General features: G+C 44.3%; 1 protein-coding gene across 3 annotated transcripts in view; it reads left to right on the top strand.

The window, feature by feature from the left end:
• Positions 1-25212, top strand: part of TNS3 (tensin 3) — a 348472-nt gene that overhangs the window by 311566 nt on the left and 11694 nt on the right. For all 3 annotated transcript variants that reach the window (XM_075558135.1, XM_075558134.1, XM_075558133.1), the window contains 7 exons: positions 11360-11531; positions 13009-13649; positions 14314-14400; positions 16284-16415; positions 17749-17844; positions 21705-21782; positions 24780-24857. In XM_075558135.1, the coding sequence (XP_075414250.1) occupies positions 11360-11531; positions 13009-13649; positions 14314-14400; positions 16284-16415; positions 17749-17844; positions 21705-21782; positions 24780-24857 (1284 nt within the window). The remainder of the gene's footprint in view (positions 1-11359; positions 11532-13008; positions 13650-14313; positions 14401-16283; positions 16416-17748; positions 17845-21704; positions 21783-24779; positions 24858-25212) is intronic.

Here is a 25212-nt window from a genome sequence, read left to right as displayed (position 1 = left end):
GGTGGAGTGTTTGATCTGCCCGGGCTGTGAGCGGGCGCGGGGAGGCCCCTTGGATAGCTGCGCAGGCAGCTGCGGGACACTGCAGGGAACAATGGTGTTCGCTCTCTGCCCTTTTGGCGCGAAACCGCAGGGGGTAATGGCACCGGCAAAGGAGGCTTGGCGCGAAACCGCAGGGGGCAGTGGCGCCCTTCCTCTGCTCAGGCTCAGAGTCGCGGCCGCCGGGGTCCCCGCAGCACCCTGGGGAGGGCACCTACTCTTGTGCCTTGCGCAGTGGGTGGCCCTTGGTGGGCAGACTCAGCAGCGCGGGGCGCAGCGCTCCGCGGGAGCTCAGGGTCCGGGACAGGCGCGGGTTGGGCTATGGCTCCTGTTGGCGGGAAGTGCTCAGCGCAGGGTCCCCGCCAGGAGTGGAGCTGGCGCTAGGCTGCCAGGGGCTGGCGGGGGCGGGCGGGGGTGGGAGGCCAGCGCACGGAGGGCAGGTGGAGAGGTCCGCGGCAGCGGTGCGGGTGGATGGTCCCCCGTGGGGGTCGCCAGACAATCCGCGGGTCCGCTCCCCTGAGCTTGGATGAATGGAGGGAGGGACGTGGGCCCGAGGGCAGATCGCTGCCCTGCGGGGAGAGGGGAACTGCGGGAGAGGAAAGCTTCTCTCCCAGTGTAGATCCGCGAGTGGGGAGTGGGGAGTGGGCCGCTGGAGTAGGCAGGGCAGGCAAGCGGCTCTGGGCTGGCGTCCGGTTTCGGGATGGAGCCTAAGCCGGTCGCCAGTGAGCTCACGGCAGCTTAGTGGCCAGAGATGTCCCACTAGTCCGGTCCTCTTTCACCTAGACCCCTGCTCCGGACAAATACGTGGGGTAGGACTGGGGTGCTGTCCCAGGGGGATATTTCACTCACCAGACTCTTACTATTCAGCTACCTGGTCGCCAATCCCGCTTTGTTTGGAGGAGCTCTCAGAGTATGCGGGTGTCCCTGTCGGCCATCTTCCCCCTCTCCTAAATGTATTTTTCAAAAGGAAAACATAAAAGAGCTTACGGTACATATAATTATTACCCATAATGGATACATGATATCTGTGTAAAAATTTTTAATATAATTAAGAATAAGAAACACAGTGACTTTTATGTCCCATGACCTGATTCTTGTTGAGTAAGTTATAATTCCTGCATCGACACATAGAAATCACGTGCCAGTGTTATATCTTTATTTTAGGTCCCTCATTAATTTCTAGGATGTCTGGCAGGTACTTCCACAATTAGGCTTCAGGCACTTTGCCAGGCACCAACGCTTGGGGGAAAGAGGCTGTCTACTCCCATACAGAGTTACAGTCCCAAGAGCCCACAGGGACCGTTCCCGCCGGCCATAGAGGTTCACCATGAGTCCGTATCAACTGGATGGCAGTGAGTTGTTTTGTTTGTTTTTCAGAAAGCTCTGGGGAGTGGGTGGGCTAGTGGCCCTACATTGAGCCACGTGGGTTTCTTTTCTTCCCGGAAACTCCCATGTCATGTAAATTGTACACAGCAGTGAGTGCGTGTTTTCCAGCTTCCCACACAAGTTTCAGGAGTTGAATGGAAGCTTAAAAATAGAACTCTTGGAACAGAGCCAGCGACTCTCTCTCAGCCTTGTTCTGGGTAAGGGAGTTGGAGGAAGTGGGTGCAGAAAAGAGTCCTCCCAGAAAAATGTTTGAGGCCCCAGGAGGAATGGGAGTTGGCCACCTTCATTCCAACCTTCCTTGGGGGCCGTTTCTCAAGCAGTCACCCTGTATCTTACTCTTCTTGCAGAGTTCTGGGAATACCAGCCAGCTCAGGAGGGAAAAAATAACAGTGAAATGAGGTTGGATTATGCCTTCATTTGAATTTTAGAAGCAAAGGGAAAATGGGAGACTACTGCTCCTCCCACTGAGACTGGGCCATGAACGTAACCTCGCAAAGCAATATCTGTCCCAAAGCAGGACAAGTGTGCAAATGCTCCTGAAGCCCCTGCCCTTGTGACTACCCTTTAAAAGTAAGGGATATGCATTGATTATATTCAGCTTCGGCAATAACCCTTCTATACTTTTCCAAATTGTGCCACTATTAATATAAATTTACTACCCCAAAATCACCACATTAACCATTCTCATTGCCTTTGTCAATTTACACATAATGAAATGGTACATCCTTTGCTGTCTATTTACACACACAAATACACACACACACAGAGATTAGTAAAAATGAAAGGAAGCAAGACAGTCCTAAAAACGTACTGGAGTGCATTGCTTCAGCAAGGAGCCTTTGCCTTTCCAGAAACTCGACTACACCAGGAAGACACTTGATGTGAGGGGCTTAATAAAACCACTAGGTTTACTGTGGGACCATGACGCCTGCCTCTATATTTAATTCGAGATAGGCTGCAAGAGGCTCACACTGCGGAAAGCCTGTGCGTCCCATGCCCACTCAGTCTTCAGCACGGACTATCTTGTACCTTCATGATCATTGTCATCCACATGCCTGAGCCATTTCCTTAGCTGCCTTGGGGGCACAGAGCTGAGCATTTTTCATTTCTGAAATTCCATTCAGACTTGCCTGTAGCTGTGAATATCAAATGTCCAAGTTACACAAACATAAAAATCTGTTTGCTCTGAGTGAGCTAAATTCTAGAAAACAAAGGCAAGAGGCATGTAATCTGTGGGTCTAGCTCATTTAACTTCAATCGGATTATCTGCTCTGCTTCTTAAGATTTTAAATGCACGTCCCCCTCCCGACAGTTCGACTTGTCTTATGCCTGCTACATTCCCAGCAGAAACAGTGGCTCCACTCCTCCCCCAGTGGACAGCACTACATATTGAAGTGACTCGGTCTTAAACCACGCTCTCCTCGCTTGCAATCTGGGAGCAGAGCATCTACCATCATCATGAAGGTAGAGTTACACAGGCCCTGTGTAGAGCCTGGAAAGGGGTAATATTTAGTAAGAAGCAGTCACCGTTAAGCCCCTCGTGACTATCTCATCGCAGTCACTAGAATGGTCGATGTTTGTGCGGACCTGAAGATGACCATGAGTCCACGTATCTCTCAATAAGGCATAGCCTTCTTTGCCACTGAGTTACAACTGCCAGCGAGCTGATACAGACTCTTCATGACCCAGCAGGGCCGGGGAGGACTGCCCTGCGAATTTCTGGGACTGTAGCTATTTACGGGAGTAGAAAATTAACTAGCAGGAGGTTTAACTTGCTGCGGCATTCTGTGTGGTGGGCACGTTAGACTGACTTGCGTCTCTGAGTATACCGAAGAACAAGCTCTGCTGAAGAAACTGCATAAGAAGTACACTGAGCTGATGCCCCCAGACTAAATGCTTTGGGCAGCTCCCTTCTTCAGTGAAAAGACTAAGTCCTGGATTGAATGATAAACAAACCCAGTCTCACAGGAATTGCTTTGCTTGCTGTTTTCAAGGACAAGCAATGTGATGAAAGGAATAAAGTGGCATCTTATTGTCCTTCAACCTCTACATTTATCAAAACCCTAAGGGGCCTTGTGAGTGTGACCGGCGGCTCTGCGTCTCAGGGGGGAATTCTCTAGACTGTTAAGGCACCCTGACTAAACAGCAGCAATATTTGTGCCTTCTAGTTTATAGAAACCACGAGGAGCGACATTAGGAGTACAAATAGTTGAATTCTGCAGAGTAAGTGTTCCCTGTCATGCATCGCACTATGCTTGCCTTCATGAGCACATTCAGCTCTCAAAGCAACTTTTAAGGGTGAGGTGCTGGGCTAGATCAATTAGCCACACACTTCCCCCTTTATTTGAAATTCTGTGCTGCGCCTCTACATGGGACTGTCAGTGGTGACCTTCATGCCCCCAGCTTCCAAATTAGCCCTCAAAGCAGGATTTTCCAAACACACTCTGAACTTTCTCTTTCCATCTCCGAGCCTTTGTCTAGTCATTCATGAGTTTAAAATACAGCTAGCCCGAGCGTCTCCTCAGTGCTTTCTCTAGGCAGGGACCCAGCTGTGAACAGAGGAGGTAGCCCCTGCCCAGTGAGACTCAGTGTTCCGTACACAGCCACTTGGTCTCTCTGAATTCCATGTCTTTCCAGACTTCCACCAATTGTCACTTTCTTCAGGAATCATGCACTCTTCCAAGTGGTTTGCTGGCTGCAACGCAGTCTTACATCTCACATGCTCCTGAATATAAGGATAGGTTTCCCCTAGTATATTCATCTTGTGACAAAATCCTAGCCTCTGCAATGAGCAAGCCCAAAGGCACCCCTTTTGCTTTGGTTTTCTCTTTTCAGCTCTCCCACATCCTTAGTGCCCTATTATCGAGTGGGTGCGCATGCAGTAATATCCTGTGTGTAGGGGATGGGGTGTAAAAATATATAACCCACCCTTTGCAAATTCAACACTTTCTCCATGCACAATGCAGTGACATTTTTTACATGTATCATGATGTGCAACCATCTGTTGTCAAAATGTCTATCACCATTGACCAAAACTCAATGCTCCTCAAACAGTGACTCTCCCTTGTCTGCCCCTAATAGCTACTTATAAATGTTGGTCTCAATACACTTGCCTTTTCTATATGTTTTATGTAAGCAGGGCCTTATTTCACTCAGTATATTGAGCTGCTAACTGAAAGGTCAGCAGTTCCAACCCACCAGCCACTCCACAGGAAAAAGGTGAAGCTATTTGATCCCATAAAGCTTCCCATTCTCTGGAACCCTCTGTGAGTTGGAATCAACTCCCAGGCAGTGGAGTCTGATTTGGTTTTGTGTCTTTATTAATATTATTTTTTAATATTTGTTGTAACATGCACCAGTACTTCATTTCCCTGTCCTTTACATTATTTTTTAGAAGGCCAAAATTTGAGTCAGGCTCCTGGACGCTTAACTGGAGTTAAAAGAACAGACTTTAATGAGACTCAATGCTACCTTTTGGTGGCTTTCCACCTTTGTTTGATTTCCATGTCTTTGCCTTGTGTCCTGGCATGCCTGATAACCGCTCATTAAACAGGAGCTATTAGCCTCTCCACAGCAACCGGCACACTGGCTGCAGCACTGGGCTCGAGCCCGCAAACAGTTGTGAGGACCGCAGGAGAGGGCGTGTCTTCTGTGGGTCAGAACTGACTTGAAGGCTCTTAAAACAACATTAACGATGATATTCCCAAATTATAATCAAGTAGGTAGATAAATCAGTTGAAAGGGTAGTGGTAGTTTGGTGGCAGAAATCTCCCCTTAGCTCAGTTCCTGGTCAGTGCACCTCCTGCACAGCCTCTGCTCATCTGTCAGTGGACGCTGGTATTATTTTAATAATGTTGAACAGCTTTCAGCAGAGCTTCCTGGTTAAGATGGCAAATGTGGTGATCCATTTCCAACAGAGGTATACAGAACTAATTGGCACTAACCTGAGAACTGCTCTAGTCCTGCCTAGAAAGTGTTTAAAGCAAGACTTAAAAGAAGTAAATTGTTTCCAAGTAACTTCATTGCAACCCAGTATAAAAATTAAGGATATGAATAAAAATACAAAAATACCCAGAATCCTACGAAGTAAATCCAAAATATCTGGCATTTGATTAAAAATAAGATATTCAAAGAAGCAGGAAAATACGTAACATAACTAGGAGATAAACCAAGTCATTTGAAACCGTTCAGAAAATGACAAAGGTGGTTGAATTACCACATATTTAAGTTACATTAACACCACTATTGTAACTATGCGCCATGTGTTTTAAACAGCTAGAGGCGTAAAACATAGTTTCAAAAGATCCAAATGAAATTCTTAGAACAGAAAACTGTAACACGGAAGATGAAAATCATCATTTATTATTTGAGAAAAAAGAATAGCCAAATTGTTCCCAATCTACTGAGAGCTGTGTGCCCAAAGTTCCAAGAAGCTCAGCAAACTTTTTTCCCAAACACAGTAACCATGAAGGAAGCCAGACCAAAGCACCTTGTAAGTAAACACTCGCAGCAAGCAATACAGAGAAACTCTGAAAAACAATCAGAATGTAAAAGAAAAGATATGCTGTCCACAGAGGAAAAATTGTGTGGAAAACTACTTTCTTGTCACAAACAATGTACACACGATGATCGTTGAGTTGCATCTTTAAAGGATCGGCAGGAAAATACCTTTAAAGAATGAAAATAGAGTACATACTTAAACATCCAGTAGCTGTTCTTGTGGTGATGCTAGTCTGCTCATGAATTCTTTCTAATTCGTCACAGCAGACTGGCATTAGCAACAAATAGTTAAATAAATACTTCCAGCTGAAGGAAATTGATACCAGATCAAAATACAGATCAACACAAAGGAACGAAGAGCACTGAAAATGGTAACTACTGTGGAAATGTGTACTATTTCCCCCTTCCTCCTCTGGGAAGAGAATCAATATTACCCTCTTACCTAATACCCAACCCGGGGTGTTTTCAGTCACCTCATATGCAAGTGAAAACTAGACATTGTAAAAGGAAGACCGAAAAAAGAAGCAATACATTTGAATTGTGGTGCTGGCGAAGAATATTTAAAATACCATGGACCGCCAAAATCCCCAACAACAAGCTCACTGCCATCTGGCTCATAGTGTCCTTATTGGACAGACTGGTAGTTTCAAGCTGCTGACCTGATGCGTAACCAGCCACTGCACCACCAGAGCTCTGCGCTGGACTACCACAAGTTCCAACAACTTGGAAGAAGTGAAGCTAGAATGCTTCTTGGAAGCAGGGGTGGTGAGATTTGGTCATGTTATCAGGAGAGACCAGTCCTTAGAAAAAGACATCATACTTGGCAAAGTAGAGAGGCAACCAGAAAGAGGAAGACCGTTGAGGAGGTGGGTGGTCTGGTCACAGTGGCTGCAACCATGAGCTTAAGCATAGGAGCAATTGTGAGGATGTCACAGGACCAGGCAATGTTTCATTCTGTTGTACATCGGGTTACTGTGAGTCAGAACTGATTGGATAGTATCTAACAATAGCAACAACATGGGGTAATTGTATATTTTTAAAGAATTTTATCTTCTTTGTTCGTTTATTAATGAAAAAAAAGTTGCAACTAATGACCCAAAAAAGAAAATCCAATGCACTCATAACTGTATGGGTCATTAGAATTAAACTTTGTTACCTTGATATAGAATAAGGGAAACAGACCAGGAAGACAATAAAGGGTCAAGCTGATCCGATTTATGATGGCATGTATGTATGCACCCGCTGAATGGGCTTCTACGGGCCTCGGTTAATTGTGCAACCGTCAGCACCACCCAAGATCTGTTGGTAGTGATTGTTTCGTATTAGTTGCCATTGATTTGGCTCCGACTCATAACAACCTTATGGATACCCGAACGAAGCACTGCCCAGTCCTACACCTCGCTCACAACTGCTGTTGCCCACTGTTAGTCACTGTGACGGTCCGTCTGTTTGAGGGGCGTACTCTTCCTTGCGCACCTCTACCAAACATGACAAGCTAATTATCTTGATGGTGGTAATAGTTTAATAGTGTTTACATGCACTAAAACATGACACACAAAACCCTGGAACAGAAATGGTAGTAGTGATACCAGAGGGTAGAGGGAAGGTGGAGTGAGGAGGGGAGGAAGGGGGAACCTATTGCAATGATCGACACATAACCACACACACACACCCTCCAGGGGTATGAGCAACAGAAACTGGGAGAAGGGAGACAGCGGTCGGTGTAAGATATGAATATAATAATCATTTATCAAGGGTTCACAAGGGTAGGGGGAGGGGAAAAAGTGGAGCTGATACCAAGGGCTCAATAGAAAGTCATTGTCTAGAAAATAATGGCAACATATGTGCAAATATGCTTGATACAATTGATGTATGGATTATTCTAAGAGCTGTAAGAGTCCTCAGTAATATGATTTTTAAATCAAATAAGTGGGTACACTTTAGATATGTAATCTTTTTATAGACCAGTTATCCCTTAAAAAAACCTTTTATTAGGAGCTATTACAGATATTATTATAACGCATAGTTCCACTGGATGAAGCATAATGGTACCATTGCTTTCTTCATCATTTTCAATACATTTATTTTCTTCTTGAACTCCTTGATATCACCTGTTAGCCCCTCCATCCCCCATCCTTCCACCCCCCCAAACCCTGTTATTATATATTAATATTATTACATATATATTTTTGCCTGAACTTACCCCACACCAAGTGTCCATTCTCCTTAAATTCTGACGTTCACTCCCTTAGAGTGGGGTTATATAGTCATCATAGCTATCTGTTCCCCCTCCCTACCTCTCTCCCCCTCCATCCTCAGAAAGTCAACGTTCCTGAGGGGATACTCTGTTGCATTTGGTGCATTGAAAGATCTTGGTTGCACCCACGTACATACACAGGACTAGCAAGATTAGTGAAAGTACGGCCATAATATTGGGAAGAGGAAATTTTTAAAGAACTAGAGGATAGTTGTGTGTTTCTTCAGTACTACACCACACCCTGGATCTATCGTCCCTTCCATGTGGCCATCTGGGAGGGACTGTCCCATTGTCTTACAGATGGGGTTTGTGTCTCCACAGTACCTATGTTCATTCGTATCAGTGTGGTTGCTTTTTATTGAACTTCTGATACCTTTTCCCATCGATACCTCATGATCACACAGGCTGGTGTGCTTCTTCCACGTGGACTTTATTACTTCCTTGCTGGATGGCCATTAGACATCAAGCTGTTAAGCCCCCAGACGCTGTGTCTTTGACTAATTGGGCACCATCAATTTTCTTCACATTTGCTGAAGCACCCATTTTGTCTTCAGCAATCATGTTGGAAGGATGTTTCCTACATTGCCACATTATTAAACACACTGTTCTTGTACTAAGGTAGGATGTAAGTAGAGGCCCAAACTCCGTCTGTTTCCCTATTATACTTACCTATATATACATACCTAGATAAATACACTTTTCTTTATAGATTTATACCTTTACATATATACCTATCTATTTATACATATATATAATTTTTACTCCCTAGTTCAGCTGTTCTCAACCTGTGAGTCACGACCCCTTCACAGGGGTCACCTGATTCTTAACAGTAGCAAAATCACCATTATGAAGTAGCAATGACAATAATTTTATGATTGGGGTCACAACATGCGGAACTGTATGAAAGGGTAACAGCATTAGGAATGTTGAGAACCATTGCTCTAGTTGTTTCCTCTGTTTCTTTCTTTCTTTCCTCCTGCCCTACTAGCATGCTTACCCCTATTACGCCTCTCCGAAATTCCTGATACATTACAATTGATCCTCACCATAGATTTTAGATCCCTTGCTATTCCCCTGACCCTGATGTAACTGAGTCACCGCTACCCTCCCCCCATCTCTTTTCCCATGTCCCATTGCTTAACCTGTCAATCTTATGTAGATGGACATGAAAAAAATAAATTTTTTTTAAGAAAGAAAAACATGTAAGTAGTTCCAGGTCTAACTGCTGATCTTTGTGAATATTCCAACCAGTCCAGATTGAGGTGCCAAGAGCTGCAGCCCCCTCCTGGGTCACAAGTCCACTTTCAGGGCTTCCCCAAGGGCTTCCTGAATTTATTCCCATTGTTGTTCTCTTGTCCTCCCTTCTTGGTTTGCAGCCCTGCCCTCCCTGTGTCTGTGATCTAGGGAGGAGGCGGCTGCATGTCCCTATTTGGGCCTTCCCTGCAGCCCGCCCTGGGAGCTAGCTGCTCTGGGCAAGGCAGCTTGGTGTGCCAAGGGGAGGGGTACTCACTCTCTCTTAACCTCGCTGTTTGGTACCAGTTATCCCTTTATATAAAAACACTTTTTGGTCTTTTGTTTTATCTTTGTTTTGTTTTTCCCCTGGAACATTTCACAATATGCCTGCTCTCTACTGAGAACTATTAGATAATTTAGGAATGTTATTGTTCTAGTAACTTAAAACTTCAGAAATTTTTGTTATGTGCTGAATGATACCTAAGAAATTATAAAAGCTGACTTTAAACATTAATTCTGATGTCACTGTTTTACTCCCCATATTGGTATAGTTTTTCTTCTCTCTAGGGAGAGTTGTTGGGTTATTTACGCCACTGGGACAAAGTAACAATTCTTTTCCTAATCTTGTCTAAAGAATCTGTATTTTAAGAATATTAAAATTTTCATCTTCATTCGAGTAGTCAAAAAAGTTAAAAGATCAGTGGTTTGCTTGTGCTGTTGTGGATTTTATTTCCCGGCTGTTCAGAACAAGTCACAGCTGTGTGGCGCTGATGCTGGATTGAATACAAGCCTCTAGCTATTTCATTCCTCAAATGTTGTGTATGTATGCCATTGATAACCTCTTTGAAAGTATTCTTGGTAAATCAAACTACTAATTTTATAGTGAGTATAATTCTGGTGTTGACCTTTGTTACAAATTTATTCATCTCTCCTTGTTTTAAAGCAGAAAACAAAAATGACTTGCCTTTCTTATAACCTTATTTTATTGTCCATGGTACATTTTTCAGTTTTTAAAGTCTGGTTCATTTAAAAAAAGGAGAAGGAGGAGGAACGAAAATGATGAAGTTTAAAAATTATTCAAAAATGTTGGGCTACAGAGGAGCAGACATTTCATATGTGGGTTTTATGACGTTTCACTCTATTCCAGGATGTGCAGGTGTTCTCATTCCATGTGCTGCACATTTCCAGGTGATGTTAGCCTGGCAAGACCTCCTCTTCATCTCTGGCTTGTGCTACCAGTGTGCCAGGTGGCAAGTGTGGAGCAGTGTACAATCCATTGTTGTCACCCACCAACTCCCACAGACAATCTTGGATCCAGGTGAAGGGCTAACGGAGTACTGCCAGCCTGGCACCAAGGTTGCAGAAGGTGCTTCATTTTGGTGGAGAGCCTCCCTGCTGCTCGCATCACCTGCAGCTTCGCAGAGCACAGGCCTTCCTAAGGGCGAGGTGGACTAGAGCAGAGGTTCAATAAATAAGAGCCATGTGGCTTTAATGTGATGACACCAGCCTTGAGAAGACCCGCTCAGTAAATCCGATGCATGTTGAGTGTTTATGGTCACTGAAGTCCCAACCAGCATCACAGTGATGGCATGGATCAGCTCACCATCATTTTTGAACACTACGTGTTGAGGGGTGACATGTGGAGCCTCAGTTTGGGGAACGTTGACGAAGCCATTGCTGTGATCTCCTTTCCGTGGTGTAGACATGGAAGACCTAACGCCTTTCTTTAGAGCAGGTGCTACTGAATCAATTCTAACTCCAGAGAGCCCTGTGTGTGTCCGAGGAGAATTGCACACCACAAGGTTTTCACTGGCTGATTTTTTTTTGACGTGAGTAGCCAGGCCTTCCTGTTGAGGTGCTTCTGTATTAAAATATTATCTACTTTAAAATGTAACCCTTAAAATCCTTTAACCCAGGTCTCTTTGGCCTTTTTTTTCCTACTTGCAGATGCATGTGGCTCTCCTGAGGTTCTGAATCATTCTGTGGGGATGTCGGAGGGTCCCCCGGCGCCCAAATCCACAGTGCTTTGGGCCAACATGCCAACCACACCTTCCTTTCAGCAAACGTTTGCAACTTCCTGCACAATTTCAAACAACAGCCCTATGCAGAGGAGAGAGAGGTAAATTTAACACATAACGCCTCTGAAAGGCCCAGGGGAATGGCTGGGACAACAGGAATATGGGAAGTTTGCTGTCCTAATGAGCTTTGTGAATCGAAAGAAGTGACTCTCCTGAAAATATAAAGCATACAATCCTTTTCCCGCCTGTTAGGAAGCAGAGTACTGTGGGGATAAGCCTGCCCTTAAGAGTCTTTGTGGCAGTGGGGAAATGAGGAATGTCGGCTGAGCTGGTGAGGTGATTGGAACTTTGAATGTTAAAGACCGGAGAGCCCTAAACATTTTGCCTGGCCACGTAAGCTCTGCTGAGGTCTGTAAGCTCTGCTGAGGTCGGAAAGGGAGCCTGTGGTGGAGTCAGGCAAGGCCCTTTCTCCAGGAGGGCTGTGGACTGGTATACTGGTTGTGGGGGAGGGCGGGGGAGGATGTTGGGTGTGGCCAGAGGATGCTGGCTCACAGGCACATACCATGTGTGCTAGAGTCTGAGCAAGCATAGGAATACAGAGGAAGTAGCATAGAAAGTATAGGGATAGCAGTTTCTGTGGGAATGGGAGATGGAAGGGAAATGACTATGGACCGCAAGGAACTTCCTGTTTGTTTTACACAAAGACTGCTTTTGAGCAATTCTTAGGTGAGCCCACCCCTTACCCAGAGGAGGAATACTTCTCTTTGTGTCTCTGGGCATATTACCACCCTAGGTTCTCATATATTATTCTTTAAGAGTCTGATTTAAGGACATACAGAAGGGTGTCTAGGAAGGGTTTGATAATAAATATGTGTATATGTATACATTACTTGCTGTTTTCTTTGCTGTGTCTTTCTGTATTCCGTAATGTAATGTATGGTGATATCATTGATGATATCCCATGACGAGCTATCGGTTGAAAACTGACTGGGCCTTAGGCACTCGTGTTTGGCATCGAGGAGAGAGATCGGGAAGATGGGCATCCATCCTGAGAGGAAAGGCAGTCAAATAGTCAGAAAATGGCCGACCACAGTGACAATGCTGTGGCTGGAATTTGCAGCCAGGGTTGGGGACAGTCTTCACAGATGCAGATGGAGACTGGGGTGCTGGGTAAAGGGCTGCAAGGGTGTGAGGGGTGGAGACATATTGGGACTTAGAGGGGAATGTTGTCAGGAGCAGCAATGCTGGAGTTTGTGAGCAGACGGGAGGCTGGACTGGGGTGGGTGGTCCCCGGGAGTTGGGAGCAAGGATCTACAAGTGGTGGAAAGGAAGGATAGCAGAGCTGGCAGAGTAAAGTCAGCAAGAGGCTAGGATGTGAACTCCTCAGAGATTTTCACTTCAGTCTGTAGAGTTAGTGTGCATATTTTGTTATTTGGAGAAGTGCTTCATGTGAAAAAGAGGGGCCTTGTTCCCCAGGACCCCCCCCTTCCCATCCTCCCACCCTGGGCAGCAGTCCCTTATTTTTGAGATGTCTCATTGACCTTACTTTCTCCTTTGATTTGCTTCTCTTCCACACAGCTCGTCCTCTGCAGAACGCCAGTGGTTAGAGACGAGCCCTAAACCCATGCTGTCCACGTTGGGGAGCAGCCGACCAGCAGGTGGTCTCCTTGGCACCTCAGAGTTCTCTGGCCTCATGAAGGACTCTCCAGTGCTGTCCCATTTCCAGCCTTCAGAGCTCCAGGGCTCTTTCAGCAGCCATGAGCTCCCCCTGGCAGAGCCATCACCGGAAACTTTGGCTGCCCAGGGTGGCCCAAACTTCCTGAACTTCAGTCGAGTTGCTGTGGGCAGCAGCCTTCCACCTGGGGAGACCCCAGGGACCCTGCTGGCCAATTCCCATGGAGCATCCCCGACTCCTAGTGCTCCGCTGCCCACAGCAGGTATCATTGACAATGGCTTCCTGCCCCATCACTTCCTCGCAGTAGCACCTGGACACAGTGGCCAGCACAGCCCAATCCTGCAGGGCCAAGGGATGCCCCTGCCTGGGCAGCCACCCCTTCCGGAGAAGAAGCGTGCCTCAGAGGGAGACCACTCCTTTGGTTCTGCCTCCCCATCCTCCAGTGGTTTCTCCAGCCCCCACAGTGGGAGCACCATCAGCATCCCCTTCCCAAATGTCCTGCCAGACTTCTCCAAAGCTTCAGAAGCAGCACCCCCCTTACCAGGTAGGTGTGTTTCCTTATATGGAGGAGTTACTCCTGTGTGTACTTGCTCAGAGAAGGGCCTGGGGATGGATACACTAAACTGGAAGACAAGCTACCACAGAGCACCAGCTCTACTTCTGAGTTGGTTGCCATGAAAGAAAAAAAATCTGAACTGTCAAGGGACTTGGGAAATGTTTGGATAAATTCCACCTTTGTCATCTTGCTAGTCTACAAGCTAAATATTGGCTTATTGCTTCTTCTTAATTCCTCTTGATTCTGCATTTATCCAAGTTGGAGCCATTCTAACGTTAGATCCTTCCAACATTGGCACGGGCTCTATTTTTCTTCCTACAAATAACAAATATGGAGTATTTCAAATATGTAAGAAAAAATAAGACATAAATACCGATTCAACATCAACCTAGCTCTTTTTGCTTTGTAGCCAAGGGCACATGGGCTTTTGTTGCCAAGTTCTAATCAGAGTGTCATGCTGTATTTGTTTACGTCATTAAAATAATCTCTACCTATGTCAAGGCAGTCATTTCAGTCACTGCATCATTTCTTCTCTTCTAGTACGCAGCCCCTTATTCCAGGGATTGCCCTTTGAACTTGTAGGTTAACCAGAGGTGTGAGGTTATACTAACGAACACCTTTCAAGTTACTCCTTTCAAATTTTGTTTTGCAGATAATCCAGGTGATAAGCACGTGACGGTGAAGTTTGTGCAAGACACATCCAAGTTCTGGTACAAGCCGGATATTTCACGGGAACAAGGTAGGTCAGGAAATCTGGTTTCCCTGCATAGGCATCATGCGGAGAACTTGTGAGTCAGGATCCTGAGAACCATCCCTTCAGTGGGGATTGAATTAGAGGAAGGTCTACACTTAACAACATGCCTCCATGTGGGAACTGCTCGGATCTTTACTTTGTTGTGGCAACAACTCTGTGCTAATGAGAGCACTGAGGAGGAAACGAGGCACAACCCTAAGATTCCAGTCTGTGGTGTGTCATTTTTTGGCTGCTTGCACTTGCCAGTAGCCTTGCCAGCTCTGTCACTGTACAGTTTCGGATCCTACCCTGCCATGGGCGTCTGCCATGCTCCACCACAAAGGACGGGCTTAGAAAAGAAGAGGAGACTCTCTCCGAACTGCCCAGCTGTGTGAAAGTGGGGACCTCATTGCACTTACTCATTTTCATTTAGTTCCAAGGTAGGAGATAGATACATAATAGTAATAAGATGTACAGTTATCACGTTCTGATTACAGCGGTTCTCAACCTGTGGGTTGTGACCCCTTTGGGGGTCGACCGACCCTTTTTATGGTTAGGGGGTCACCACAACATGAGGAACCATATTAAAGAGTCACGGCAGTAGGAAGGTTGAGAAACACTGATAAATACTTCCGCATGGATGAACCGTGGAAACATTAGGTTAAGGAAAATGAGCCAGACATTCAAGGGCAGAAGTTACATGGTCCCACTCAGACAAATAACTATGCTAGGCAAATGCATCAAGGCAGAAGATGAGTGGCTGCCCTGGATGAGAAACAGTAGTACCTGGTCGCAGAATTCATCTAATGTTGCAAATGCAAACTCGACGGATGATCTGTGTGTTTGGTTTCTATTTATAAATATATAAATATAAATATATATTCTTGCATCTAGTTCTCCTGGCACTTTCTACCCAAATATTACCAGAAAGGGGAGGTGAAAATCTGTTCAGGAGCCAGTATTCGTCCATGCTGATCTTTGCCGCTGGAGTTTTCATTCCCCACTAGAGGGTGTGATACAGCGCGGGGTTGGCCTCCACGAAAGGCTCTGAGGGCAAGCGGCGCTTCCTGTTCCTGGGCTTACCTCAGAGGGAAGGATGTGGAAGACCGGGCCTTGGTACCTCAGAAACGACACTCATGCATTGGACCCTGTGTGGCTATGGGGTAGAAGACGGGGGTATGATTAAAGGGGTGAGGATGGACAAGTTGCTACTGCCAGTTTGTGACTACACTGGGCCCCATTATTCTAACTTCAGGAGGAAAAGTCTACAAACCATCTCTTTATGACTACAAACCATCTCTTTATGTCTCAGAAATGCTTAATATGAAAGGTTGAGTGGCTGAAAAACAGCACTGTCAAATTTTCTCATTGATATTCGTCTACCCAATTATGTAGATAATACTTGTAAGAATGTACAGTCCTTTCCATGCACTCAATGAGGCTATTGTTATTTTAAATGGGCAGAAAGGGAGTGGGAGATGTCCTGGAAAGACTTATTATCCTGAATCGATCTTTTGTGAAAATGTTATTCCCCATTTTCCCCATGTTTTGTGGGTCCTGGTGTGGATAGAGGCTGCTTTCGTGTGGCCACCATTCAATCCTTTGCTGTAGTCACAGGGCACCCAATCTTTATTGAAAATGGGAACAACTGCACCAGACGGGGCCACCCATGCAGATTCCACAAGTCTTCGAGAGGCCGTGTGGACAAGACAGCACTCATGAAAGGGCAGTCCGTTCTCCTCCTTCACAGCCAGTCCCCTCCAAGTTACTCCTTCACCAGAGGAATCGAACTCACGGACTCAGTGGAAGAGGGTCTCCTGGGCCCCCAAATGGAGACAGCCTTTTCCTAGCACTGCAGATATTCACTTATTTCTCTCTCACCCCTTTAGCCATTGCCATGTTGAAGGACAAGGAGCCTGGGTCATTCATCGTGCGGGACAGCCATTCCTTCCGCGGAGCCTATGGCCTAGCCATGAAGGTGGCGACTCCTCCACCTTCGGTCTTACAGCTGAACAAGAAAGGTAGCTTGTGGGACCCTGGCAGAACTTAATTACCAGTGTTGGGTGTGGTCACTTGTGGTCTGATATTGTTCCGATAAAATCTTCTCTCACCTATATCTTTGAACTGTGAGATCCAAATGCCAAATCCAGGAGGGGGGGAGGGTAGGTGGTGTGGAAAAGACAATATTTGATCCCAAGATGTCTTGTCTTCAACAATCTTGTATCTTGTTACTGAACTTTATCTCTTGTAGTTTGGAAACCATCGGTAGTTTTCCGCCTGTATGAATGGTGCTTTCCCCATTCCACCCCCACCCCCCATTTTTATATACTGTAGTGTAGATTATCTGACTTTTTCTGTAGTCTAGATACTGGTATTTACTCTTCATTTTTCTCACTGTTATTCACAAATATCATTTCGACCCTACTCTGGGCCATATGCTGAAACCAACTCACCTCTAGAGGGTCTTAGCATTGAAAGTAGTAAACTAACAGATGAATACACAGGAAGAAATTATATGAAATGTGAATTCTTATTGTCACTAGGGTACAAGCATTTCTCTCTTCTGTGTATGTCATTATTACTTTTTTTACTTTACTGTGCTGGTATGAATAAACAGATCCTACTTTATGATAATATAGGATGTTTCTGCTCATATAACTGAGTATAAGGGATGCACAATTACCAGAAGGCTTGAATCCTTCCTGTTCTTTCAATGGATCGCTCCTAATTATCCCTTTATGTTCAATTTCTGTCTACCTGTTAGAGCTTTTATAGGGGCAGTGGGAGCATTCTCATTCTCCATACGGGAGACCCAGATTCAATTCCTAGCCAATGCACCTGATGCACGTGTGTTGCTATGATGCTGAACAGGCTTCCGCCGAACTTTCAGACTAAGAGGGAGTAGGAAGAAAAGCCTAAGGGTTTCTGTTTCTCAAAATCGGCCATTGAAAACCCTGTGGCTCTGGCTGCAGCTAGCCATAGGGATGGAGAGGCCAGGCAGACTCATGCCGGTGGGCATGGGATCGCTGTGAGCAGTATTCAATAGCAGCTAACGCCATTAGAATCAGAGACTAATGTGGTCACTTCGCCGAGCTCTATTGGGAAAGTGTGGAGCTCAGTGTACAGCCACTCGCAGCATCTCCCCTGCTGGGATCCTCGCTGCGTCCCACTGTGTTCCCCCAGTCATCCTGCCAATGACTCCTGTTTTTAGATGAGTGGTGTCAACCCACCTGCCCCAGTCACCAGGCTGAGGAACAGGTACTTGCTCATGTACAACTCACTGCTAACATTGCTTTTCTTGCTTACACTTGCTCTCAATTCCTCCTATTGTCTTTCTTTAATCTCTCATCACAGCTGGAGACTTGGCCAATGAACTCGTTCGTCACTTTTTGATTGAGTGTACCCCAAAGGGCGTGCGGTTGAAAGGGTGCCCGAATGAGCCGTACTTTGGTAAGTTACCTGAGAGTTGCCCTCGGTGCTCTTGACACTTCCGTGCAGCTCCTTGCTTTCTCTGACAGGTTAAGGGTCCTTCCATAGTGGGGTTTTAGTCACACAGTTCAATTCTGTCACCAGTTCTGAGATGTCTCTGATCTAAATATTATCTTTAAAATAGAGTCCATATTTTTCTCAAAAGCGTTCTAACAAATATTTAGATGACACAGGGTTAAGGGTGATATCAACAGTGAGGAACAGATTGGGTGTTGGTTGTACAGCATAAACAGAAGTTTTTATCACTGAACTGTATATGTGTATAAACTATATATGAAGAAAATGGAATGGCATTGGGCCTGGTATGATATTCAACATTTTCTGTGTTGTTTGTTTTTTCCCTTTTTCTTCATATTGGGGTTTAATACTGATATATTTCGTCATTCGAGATAACCCTTTTGAATTTTTTATATGTTTTTTGGTATATTCAACCCGGGATTGATGAACCTATAGAGACAACAAAGAGAATTAGGGTTCCTGGGGGTGAGGATGGAGTGGCATGCTGGGAGGGGAGGGGCAGGTAAGGGAGAGATGATATCAGGAGTTTAGGTGGGGGCTTGAAACTGTGGTAGCAATTGTACAATATTGCTGGATGTGATTGAATTATGGAATGATATGTCTATTACCTCCCAGTACAAAAGGTTTTGGGGGGAAAACAAGAAATCTAAATTTTTCAGGTATTAAAATTGCTATTTTTATTTCAAACTAAAGTAAAGCAGACACTACCTGGAATAGTTACTAGACATAAAAGATCTCAATGTTAAAAATGTATTTAAACATGCAAAAAAAAAGAAATGTGGCCAACGTTTTGTTAGATTTACCAAACAAAGCAAACCCACCGCCCTGCATTCGATTCTAACTCATAGGGACCTTCTATAGCAGTGGCTCTCAACCTCTGGATTGTGACCCCTTTGGGGTGGGGTCAAACATCCCATTCACAGGGGTCAACCAATTCACAACAGTAGCAAAATTGAAGTTAGGAAGTAGCAACAAAAATAATGTTCTGGTTGGGGGTCACCACAGGATGAGGAACTATATGAAGGGTCACGGCATTAGGAAGGTTGAGCACCACTGCTCTAGAGGAGTCCCGCAACTGTAAATCTCTCAGGGCAGCCAGTCTCCACTTTCTCCTGCAGAACTGGTGGGTTTGAACTGCTAACCACAAGTGACAGTGCCAATTTAAACAGGAGGGAGTAACAGGAAATGGGTGGGGAGAAAAACCAAAAAAATATCATTCTTATTGTCTATTTGAGTTATGCAGACAACAGTGTACCAGCTGCAGGCACGCAACAGAGCCTGGGTAGAGTAGGAAAGGCAAAATGAGTAACGCCGTGGACATGAAGCCATGCCACCATTACAGGCCTTTTAGAATCCAGTTAGTGTGTTGTGTATGTTTGGAGTTGGAGTTGTAAACCTCTTGGTTCCCAATTCAGTAAACTGTTGTGTTCATTTCTTGTAATTTGGTAACTATATAAATATGCTAAGGATTAACTGTCATTCCCTTTACTTTTCTACTGTTTTGTTAAACTTTCCACTTTATTGAAGTTAAGCCCAAAGTAGACTTTATTGAAACTTCAGTTACTGCAATTTCATTTTAGCTGAGCAAAACAGTATTTACTGCCTTCTCATTCGTTGGCCCTACAGACAGTTGGGAACCTCAGCCTACAGCAGGATAGGGAGGGAGGTCGGGGCCTCTTTGCAAAGGGCGAGGTGCTAACTGCAGTGCTCTAGAATAGTGAGGGCAGGACTGTGCAACAGCTGTCAGAGGGTCTTTCCTTGAGAGAGCTTTAAAAGGGCCCCAAAGGAAGTCACAGACTATACTTCAGGTACCTTTTGGAAGGAGCTCCCTGGATGTATAAGGCTGTCCAATTCAGAGACGTGTCTTAGGAGTCTAAATTCTACGCAGAGCTTTTTTACTTATGTCTAGGCAAGTGTGGTGGTGGTACCAGTACTTTACAGATAATGTGCAAGAAGGGATCCCTGCATTAAGCTATGTTGAGGTCTTAGGCCTGCTATCGTGTGTGTGTGTGTGTGTGTGTGTGTGTGTAGAGAAGTGGAAGGAAACTAACTGGTGACTTATATTTAACTACAGAAGTGAGTTATATATTATATTACTTATTCCTCAAGGTTATCTTTGGTAGCTTTTTTACACAGAAATTCAGATAGAACATTTTAGATAAAAACAAGATACTTAAAATACTTTTCATTGTTTTCATTATGCCCTATTTTTCATCATCTTATCTGTATATAAAGTATAATTTTTAATAAAATGGTATTTTTAAAGTTCTTACCATACCACAATGTAATGGCCCAACCAATTCTTTGGTACTCTGTTGTACACCTTAAAGCAAAATGACTACAACATTGAATAAATATAGAACATCTTGTACCATACAAAATCTCTCACACAGCATAGAATTAATCATATGTAACCAAACGTAAGTAGTTTCCAGTAGGGCGGTCTGGCTCACTGAACAGAGTTCACCTTTGGAGGGTTTCAAACAAGGGGTACATAGGGGAAGGACCTTCTCCTGAATAAGGGAGGACCATGAGAGTGGATTTACATGTCTAGGTCTTCTTGTTCTGAAGTAGGACATGGAGCAGTGGGCTTACGGCACACTAGCTGATACTGCTCAAGGGATTACTCCAGTGTTCAGGTGCGAGGGGAAGGCTATTTTCTTCAGGGCCATCTCCTCCAAGCATGTCATAGGCCAATGTGAACCATGGTCCTCTAATGTCAGAGTGAATACGACAGACCCTTGTAGTTATTTTGCCCACCGAGCATCACGGTGCACCTGTGTTGCCGGCACAGACTCCACAAAGACGTTGGAATCTTTTGTCACTATCTTTTGATGTCATCACCCCTCTCAAGATAACCTAAGCAAACATCGCAGTTTTGCTGATGTTTACCTTGCTCATTTTAAAAAACATTCAGTTAAGAATAGGGTATCAAAGTACAGTAATGTCCTCATGGTGCCTGGTATCTGTTTGTAACACTGATAGTGATACCACAATTGTTGGAACTCGGTTCATTCCAAATTCAGTTTAACAGCAGAAAACTTCAAGAACTGGACATATTTTTCTCATAAGAAATAATGGATAACCAAACAATTGGTTCTGAAGCCCAAAAATTATACGTATAAATTCACCGTGGAGGCATTTAGCCTTCTGGAATATCACTGCTTCCAATAAGCTAATGGTTAACAATTTCACACCTTTTGCTACATTAGCTACTTTAATCACATTTTTCTTTTTAAATTTTTTTCCTACCCACCCCCACATTTTTCTTTTTTAATGTTGATAAGTTTTCCTTAGCCATTTTGTATTCAGCTGTCAAACCAGACAAGTGATGAGCTGATGCAAATTTCTCAATGATGTCTTCCTTAACTCTATCATGGTTCTCAGGGTTTTCCTCTCAGCTTTGCTGCTGATCTTACTAACTTTCTTTGGAGCCATGGTTATGATATTTACACAAATAATAGCCACAAAACCATAATGCCACATATTTTAACACACCAACACAGGTTGTTTAAGTGAGAGCGGAGCGGAGTTTAGACTGAAGTGCCACCCATTTGTGTCTGTGGTGAGATGCGACACACCTCACGCTCAACCTGTACAGGTGTTTCAAACTGGATTTTCAGTTTGACTATTGGGCAGAGTTATGAACACTGAACTGATCTTTTTGTTTGTTTTAACTTTGCTGTTTGAGTAGTGGAAAGTTCGAACTTGAAGCCGCTGGACAACCAAGGAATCACTGTGCTTTTTATGATGCAACATCAGGGCTATTGCTGACTCTCTTTTTTGATTCATTCTTTCTGCAGGGAGCCTGACAGCTCTGGTGTATCAACATTCAATCACCCCTTTGGCATTGCCCTGCAAACTGCTCATTCCAGACAGAGGTAAGGGTGTCAAGACACTGTTGTTCCTTTAACTCTGTGCAAAACTATCCACAGTTGCCAAGAGCACACAAGTTCACGGGCTCCTAAAAAAATCCATTGGAAAAAAAAATCGAACTGAGGCTTTTTTTCTGCTCTGTACTTTGTGGTAATGCCAAGAAATGGTAGAATGTTGATCCAAGTGGAGGAGCACAGAAGGTTCCACTGTTTGCAAGCATCCCCCAATCTCCTCAGCATATTCTGGGCTTTCGTGAAAGTTATCTGTGAGTCAACAGTCTAAGGAAAAAGATAACCTTGGTCCTAAGAGACCTCCAAGGTCACTTACATGTTAATATTTATAATTCGACAGAATGTTGTTAATCTTTAACCTAGGTGATAGGGGAACTATTCTCTTTACTGTTTGTTTGAAAATATCTATAATAAAAATTTTGACTATATTCATGGAAGTCAAAAGTATTGCTACAAAATCCTAGAAAGCTTTAAAATACCAAAAAGGAATGTTTCTCAATGCATTGTCCATTTAGATTAGTGGTTCTCAACTTTCCAAATGCCACGACCCTTTAATACAGTTCATGCTGTGGTGACCCTCCCCCACCAACCTTAACATTATTTTCATTGCTACTTAACTATAATTTTGCTACTGTTATGATTCAGGCGACCCCTGTGAAAGGGTTGTTTGACACCCCCCGTAGGGGTCGTGACCCACAGGTTGAGAACCCCTGGTTTAGATGGATCTGTTTCTGAAGGCAGTTATCTCTCTCTCTTAATCCTTCCCCAGGTCATTTTGTGCACTTTGATGTACACCATGTCAGGTTTAGCATCCAGAAGGGACTCAAAATTGTGCACCATTTCAATGTTCTTTGAATTTTGAAACAGAAGAAGTCTGAGTGGGCAAGATGAAAGCTATTAGGTAGATGGGATAAGGCTGGCACAGTGGCTGCAACAACGGGCTCAGACATAGGACCACCTGTGACACAGGACGGGGCAGAGTTTCCTTCTGTTGTGCGCAGGGTCACTATGGGCAGCACTGACTTGATAGCCCCTAACAACAACACAGGCTACTCCTATTCCTTGAATGGGGGTTTTCTAACTCTTGGTCTTTGCACATTTTATGATAATATTTGACCACTTCTTCTCGAGCTGCCCTTTGAAATTTTCTATGTATCTCTTTGACTTCATATTTTCTTCCATTTGCTTTAGCTACTTTCTGATGTAAGAGCAAGTTCCAGAATCTTTTCTGTCACCCACTTTGATCTTTTCTTTCTCTCTTGTCTGTTTAACGGCCTTCTCCTTTCTTCGTGAAAGATGTCCATGATGCCCTCCCACAGCTCATCAGATCTTCTGTCGTTGGTGTGGACTAAGTCAAAGCTATTTTTGAGATGTTCTTGAAATTCTGGCAGAACAGACTCACGGTCCTATTTTGGCTCCAGTGGGCTTGCTTTCAGTTTTTTCAGCTTACATATGAGCAATGCTGATGATCAGCCCCTGGCCTGGTGGTAGCTGCTCTTACCGAGCTTCTCCATTGTCTCTTCCCACAGAGGAAGTCAGTTTGATTTCTGTGTATTCTTTCTGGAGAAGCCCAGGTGTCTGGTACCCTTTATGCTGTTGAAAAATGTTATTTGCTGCGACGAAATGTTGTCGGTCTTACAAAATTCTATCATGAGCTCTCCGGCTTCATGTCCGTCACCAAGAACATGATATCAACTACTATTCTTTTTATTTTCAACTTTTGCATTCCAACCTCCAATAATTATCCATGCATCTTCATTGCATGTTTGCTCAATTTCAGACTGAGGATGTTGATAGAATTCTTCAGTTTCTACATCACTAGCCTTTGTGGTTGGTGCATAAATTTGAATAATAGTTGTATTTCTTGGATTCCCTTGAAGGCAGATAGATTATAATCCTATCGCAAACAGCACTTCAAGACTGACTTTGAAATGTCCTTTTGAGAAAGAATGGCATACTATTCCTCTCGATTGTGCTATTCTCTGCTTAATTTTCTGATTCACGGTGCCCAATGCCAGTGTATTTCAGCTCAGTCATGCCTATCATATCAGTCTTCATGCGCCCCTTTTCACTGTCGATGACTTCCAGCGTCCCCTGGAGTGGAGAGAAGCCAAGGAAGCTGGTCTCCTTTAGATCCCTCAAAGGAATGCAGCCATTGCCCACCCCGATTTTAGCACAGTCAGGATCACCTAGGACTTCTACCTCTGGAACTGCACAAGGATACATTTGTGTTGTATTATCCCACTGTGGGTTTGGTGGTTCTTAGTCTTTACTTTTTGAGCAGGTGCATTGTTGTTACAGAAATTTTCAATTTTCTTAAAAGTTGGCTCCTAATAAACCCTTGTGGTTGTCTTGTATCTTTTGGAAAAACTCTGTTAAGAGGATCCCTTTACAGTCCCCCAAAACAGTCGCCATAACCTTTGGAGCTGACCATTCAGCTTTGAATTTTACTGGCCCACCACATCTCTGAGGCTACTACTTTTATCGGCCCTATTTTTCTAACGTACCCTAGCGTAGGACTTCGAGAGCTTTTCTACCGCCCACCCACGGATCACTGAGACATGTTCAGGCACGTTTCGTCTGGAATAAGCCTGTGTGTGTATAAACTGGAACCATAGTAGCTATACTTGTTAACCTACCCTATTTCCCCCACCCTTCCTGAGTAGGCCCAATTACTGTAATTCTATTATTTTCTACTGCAGTAATCAATTTAAAATATGAGTAAATGTGACTTGCACTGATTTTTAAAAGTTGGGAGATTTCCTTGAGGAAATGATATAAATTCCATAGAATTTATGGTCACACTTTGATGATAAACAGATGACATGTGCAACTATGCATCCTTATGACCTCCGAATTTATGTGAATAAGTAATGCACTTTCAAAGGAATGTCAGGGTGTAGAAACTCTGTTGTAGTATTGTCTAACTTTGTCGTGAGGCTTCCTTGTCAGTGAACAGGCTCATCTCTGCTTTCTTGTTTTTCCCTGCAGATCCATTGGAGGAAGTGGCAGAAACCTCCCCTCCACCAGCTGCCAGCTCAGCAGCCGAGCTATTGAAGCAGGGGGCAGGTCAGTAGATGCAGCTTCATCTTCCAGGTCTACTGTAGTTACTAGCACCAAACAGTCTGCAGAAAATTGGTTTAATCGTAGAATGTTCTTTTTCATTCTCATCACTCAGGTGTTCCACGACTGTGTCCTTTCTTTCCTCTGTGTTTGAAGGAGGCTTCCTCTTACAGATGGATCCCACAGTCCTAGGTGAAGTGGTTAACTGTCAGGTGACATAACCCAGACAAATCTAACAAGACACAGTTCAGTGCCGTGCATATCAGGTCCTGTACTTAGTTTCAATGTAATGGCACAGAAAATGGATGACCTAACTGTAAATCTGACTGTGTTCAAGGGATGTTACTCAACAAATTACTCA

The sequence above is a fragment of the Tenrec ecaudatus genome, chromosome 9, assembly GCF_050624435.1.
Source record: "Tenrec ecaudatus isolate mTenEca1 chromosome 9, mTenEca1.hap1, whole genome shotgun sequence".
Lineage (NCBI taxonomy): Eukaryota > Metazoa > Chordata > Mammalia > Afrosoricida > Tenrecidae > Tenrec > Tenrec ecaudatus.
This window is presented reverse-complemented; position numbering and strand designations above follow the sequence as displayed.